The sequence below is a fragment of the Hibiscus syriacus genome, unplaced genomic scaffold, assembly GCF_006381635.1.
Source record: "Hibiscus syriacus cultivar Baekdansim isolate YM2019G1 unplaced genomic scaffold, ASM638163v2 tig00110429_pilon, whole genome shotgun sequence".
Taxonomy (NCBI): domain Eukaryota; kingdom Viridiplantae; phylum Streptophyta; class Magnoliopsida; order Malvales; family Malvaceae; genus Hibiscus; species Hibiscus syriacus.
Genome location: NW_024062733.1, coordinates 11,368,437 through 11,373,795, shown reverse-complemented (window position 1 = coordinate 11,373,795; position 5,359 = coordinate 11,368,437). Strand labels below are relative to the sequence as shown.

The window sequence follows — 5,359 nt, the reverse complement described above, 5'->3', positions numbered from 1 at the left end:
AATCTAGAATTTATAATCTAACAAAATATTAGAGAATAAAGATGAATTGTTCGATCCCTGAACAATATGCTTGATTTATTATTTTTTAGAGTAAACTACTTATTTGGTAGTTAAACTATCAGTTTTATAGTCTGTTTTAATATTTAAACTTTCAATTTTTTTAAAATCATGCATAACGTTTAGTTTTTGTTTCATTTTAGTATCCTACCGTTAAAATCTTAACGCATTTAGTTAGGCATGTAAACAAGAACGAACACGAACGAATGTATGTTTATATTCATATTCATTCGTTTAAACTTTTATTAATGATAAAAGTTGAATAACATAATTTGATTAAATTAAAATTTTATGATCTTAATAAAAAAATTAAGTTTAATTCATTGATCTACAACGTAAATTACCCATCTTTTGTCTAAACGTAGACCTGCGGTTTGAATATTGAAAACAAAAGGGAAAGGGTATCAAGAAATAGCAAACAATAACTGAAACATTTATAGTAAAGGAATTTATTATAAGATAGTACTTATTGTATTTTTGAATCATAATTGTGTAAATCTAGAAATTTTACGATTAACAACATTCTCTTTAATAATAATTCGAACATAATAATTCGAACGTTAAAAAGTTAAAAAGAAAATAATGGAAAGAAATTATGAAAGCATAACCACTTTTATTTTTAACACAAACAAGAGAACACGATACATCCCACTTCGATATATTTTTAGCACACAAATAAGAGAACACGATACATCCCACTTCGATAACGATCAAACAACAAACATACAAGAAAATACAAAGCTTCCTCTCTTTGAACATCATACATATGAAAGGAAGCTGTGGCTTTATTCAAGTAGAAGTGTACTGCCGACATGCGATTTTCTTAATCCATCGTTTACTTCTGTTGGGTGAGGTGAGTGTCGATGTCTTTGGAGACATCCTTCACGAATTCAAGCAGAGTCTCGGGATGGTCAATCCCATCGTGCAGCTTCTCGTACTCCAAGGTCCAGTGCACTACGCTGCCACTGCCCTCGCTCTTGGGCGAAACTTGAATGGTTAATAAAAAGGTCTTGTACTCTTCCATTAGATCTCCCTCGATCACTCTGAAAGTGATCAAGTTCTTATCAGGATCTACAGCTTCAATTACCTCCTTAGCCTTTTTAGCCTTTCCATCTAAAAAAAAAAAGCAAGAAAACAAGCGAAAAGCATGAAAAGAATTCTGGTTTGTTATGCTTATATGATTATACCATACCATGGACATAACTCCAGCTGACGATGGTACCCACTTTCCCCCATTCACCTTCATGCAAATCACATCCTTGAATCTTGTCATAGCAGGTATGGTGAACATGGTGTGGTTTGTTGGTGAACATGTCGTGAAACTGCTCAGGAGTAGCCTTGATCTCTACATCGGTTTCAAGCTTACTCGTCATGGCTGATGATGCTATTGCTCGAGGAACAAGATGATCTCTTAACTGTAATCAATAACTAGTGTTCAACTGGGAGTGGTTTGTTTCATGTTCTAGCAGAGTTAATTATATAATGGTGTCCATGCCTGGGGTGTGATCCTCTCTAAATGATACTACCTGTTTTCGTATTCACTAGCCAATTATCGCCTGCCACGTATTTGATTTCACAGCTAGATGATCTTCTGATTATGTACTCAGGAATTTGCTTTCACGGGGAGCAGTTTGCTGCTTGTTTTAATTGACTGCTCTCTATGCTTAGGCAGCAATCATCCCCGAATGATATTATTAGGAATGCTTAAACGCACCTAAATCATTTGTATCGAGTTGCCTCTACACTATTTTTCAGAACGTTTTGCCTCAATAACTATAAATCGTTACCTTATTTACCTCAGAACATTAACTTCATTAAAATAAAAAATAGTAACCAATGAAAACGCTCCACGTTATCTTTTAATTTTTATTTTTTATTTGAATAAATAAAAATCTATTAAATAAAATAAAATTAATAGTATACCAGAATTACACTTTTCCCCTCCCCTTCTCCCTCCCCCACCTCCACCTTCTTATCCCCATCCCAATCTCAAAACCAGACTCCACCTCGTTCTATCTCACACCTTCCAACTCCATTAATTTCAAAACTAAGTTTCTATCTCACACCTTCCAATTTCATTAATTTCAAAACTAAGTTTTATTTAATTTCAAAACTAAGTTGGGTTGATTGCTCGGTATATTAAATAAAAAGCCGATCGCCAATCAAGATTCTTTCACCCAACTGTAAATTATAATAACATTCAAACCAAAGTCAACTTTTTAAAATGAAAGTGTAAAGATTTTAAAGAAAAAGGTTGATTGTCAAATCAAGATTTCATAAAATCAAAAATGTTATTTGTTAGAGATTTTCAATTCTCACAATCGAAATTGAGTTATTGTTAAGCCTTTGACTAACTAAAAGTTTAGCTAAGCATGATTGAAACCATATTTAGGATCTAAAAAAAGAAGGTAAAAAGAAAGTTGAAAGAAAATGAAATCTTTTATAAAATAACCCCAAAGAACAAAATCAAATTCAGTACATCTTTCAAGCTTCATCTTAATGGAATATTTATAACCTAGAGAATTACAAAAGATAAACTTCGAAAATATTCAAAGTAAAATAAAATTTCCTAAAAATCATTCAAAACATTTATCCAATGTATTTATCTTAAAATCTCAAACTTAAAATCCTAAAATAACTCTTCATAAGATAAATATGCTCGTCCACATTTCAAAGATTACTGACTGAACTTTTTAGAATCTACTGTAGCTTATTAGATCATCAGATTCTGTCATGTGGAACCGCGTCGTGCCTTAGATCGTACCCAAGACTCCAACCAAGATTCTAAAAATAATATATATATATATATATATATATGCAAAATTCACCCTCTTTATTGTTGGTTATGGAAAATAACTTCTTGCATAAAAATAAACAAAACAAAACTAAATCAATAACATAAAATAAATTAAAAAAATAATTATCAACAAAATATATATAAATCTAATTGCTCATCAATCATAAAAAATGATAGAGGAATGAAAAGGTTGATATTAAATTTAATTCATTATATGCGTATTAAATTAATCATATGCGTTTTAAAATTTGATGAAAAATCATTCCAGCTACACAGTTATTGCAGATCTGAATCTTCAAACAAAAAACTGTGGTTGAAAAATGTGATGACAGATTATTCCAGCTGTACGATTAGTGTAGACATGAGAACGCCAGATCGGTCAGTATTAAAATCGAATTTCGTGGTTTGAATTTAAAGATTTTTTTAATATACTTTATACTCCATTTGGATTGGTATAATGATAGAATATTAACAAAGTCGGAATTTGAATTTATAAAATTTTAAGAATCGAAAATATTTTTTCAATAAAAAATAAATAAAAAATTAAATATATGATAATTTTAAATTTTTAGAGATCCCATGACCATCCCTGTACATATCACATTTTACCTATGTGAGGAGGAGGTTGAATGTAAAAGAAATATAGTTAATTGAGTTAAAAAAACCAGATTGGAGGGGTATTGAGTTGAATAAAAAAGAAGATTGTTTTAGTTGAAAAAATAGTATCGAATTTAGAAAAAGAATGAGTCATATTGAGGTGGAAAAAAAATACGAGCAGCAATTTGAGGGAGGATTAGCATAATTTTGAAGATTTTTTCATTTTGATTTTTCATGTAAGTGTTAATTTTTTTTCAACTTATAATTTTTAGTTTATGTTAAATGTTATTAGTAGATGATATGTTATAATTAAAATTAGTTGTTAAATATAATTGTATATATATATATATTTTTTTTTGTATTTTTAGTTAAAAATAGTTGTTAGATTTAGTTTAGAATAGTTTTTGAAATGTAAAAATATAAAAAGAAAATAGGGTAAGAATAAAAATATTAAAAGTAAAAGGTGATTAAAATGCATAGTGTAAATGATGAGGAAAAAATATATAAATTTATTAGTATTAAAAATAGGGTTATCAGTAATAGTACTTCGGAAATTATTAAAAGTAAGTATTATATTATTTTTAATAATTATAATTATTACTTTATTGCTTTTATTATTAAAATAAAAATATAAGGTAAAGTATACAAATGGTCCTATAATTCTAAGATGTTGTTTTGTTGAATTTTTTACTATTAAAAGTTACAAAATGATTCATTGACTATAGGATATTGTTTTGTTGACTATTTTAACTATTAAAAGTTACAAAATGATCATCCGACTATTCGTATGTTCCAAAGTCATCATTTTTTATTAAAAATTTGATTGTAGTCTGAGCTGGACGTTAATATGTTGATTGTGATATGATAAAATTTGATCCTAAAATCTCAAACAACTATTATATCTTAGTTAAAATGTTAACGTCCAGCTCAAAATGTCCATTTCATCAATTTTTTTAACGAAAAAGGACGATTTTAGATCATATGAAGTCAATTTTTTAACTTTTAATAGTCGAGTTATCAACAAAACAATGTACTATAATCAGGGGATTATTTTATAATTTTTAATAGTTGAAAAACTCAATAAAATAGCCTCAATAAAATAGCCTCCTATAGTCGAGAAATCATTTATGTATCTTACTCAGAAATAGAAAGTTATTGAAAATAGGATGGATAGTGATAGTAATAGTTGTTTCTCAACTTTTCTTTTGTTTTATAGAACTAAACCCTAGGCGTAGTTCTCTTCTTCAGATCTTTACTATTGCTGTCTTGCCTATTCGTCGTCCATTTCTCCGTTCACCGGACGCCGTTCAATAACTAGAAATTTATTAGCTCTGTTTGCAACCTTAGATCTTTACCAATATTCACTCCAACTATCTCATTTGCTTCGATTCAAATGAAACAGAGGAAGTTAGGTTTTTTTTTTCTATGCAAAAGGTTGATGGAATCTCAAATATATTTTCCTTGAAGAATAATTAGTTATAATTTTTATTAGTCAATTTAATTACAATGTAATATTTATTTATAATTGTCTTAATTATTTAACAATCAACACATACATGAGCAAGCATATTTGGCTGGACTATGATTGAATTTAAAATTTGTTAATAAAAAAATAAAAACATACACAACTTCTCAAACCTAATACTTTGAAGAGAATAAAACTTTTTTCTATCACTTCAATTACTCAATTACGTGCTCATAATTAAAAGAATTAAATGAAAAATAGAAATAAATTATGAAATCATACTCGTATATTTAGCACAAATAGAAGCATAGATACATTCAGATTATTACATGATTTAACAACACATCCAAGAAAATAGGAAACCCCCTCTCTTTAACATCGTATCCAACCAAATATATATTCAGATTGAAATACATAAGAAAGGGAGCTGTCAATTTATTCCT

At 28.5% G+C, this 5,359-nt stretch overlaps 1 protein-coding gene across 1 annotated transcript; it reads right to left on the bottom strand.

Annotated features, from left to right (window-relative positions):
- Positions 1-691: 691 nt before the first annotated feature.
- LOC120125175 (MLP-like protein 31) lies at positions 692-1,483 on the bottom strand. The gene is made up of 2 exons (XM_039143670.1): positions 1,250-1,483; positions 692-1,170 (listed from the first exon to the last, which is right to left on the bottom strand). The coding sequence occupies exons 1-2, from the start codon at positions 1,428-1,430 to the stop codon at positions 893-895; spliced, it is 459 nt and encodes a 152-aa protein (XP_038999601.1). The 5' UTR covers positions 1,431-1,483; the 3' UTR covers positions 692-892.
- Between the last annotated feature and the right edge of the window lie 3,876 nt (positions 1,484-5,359).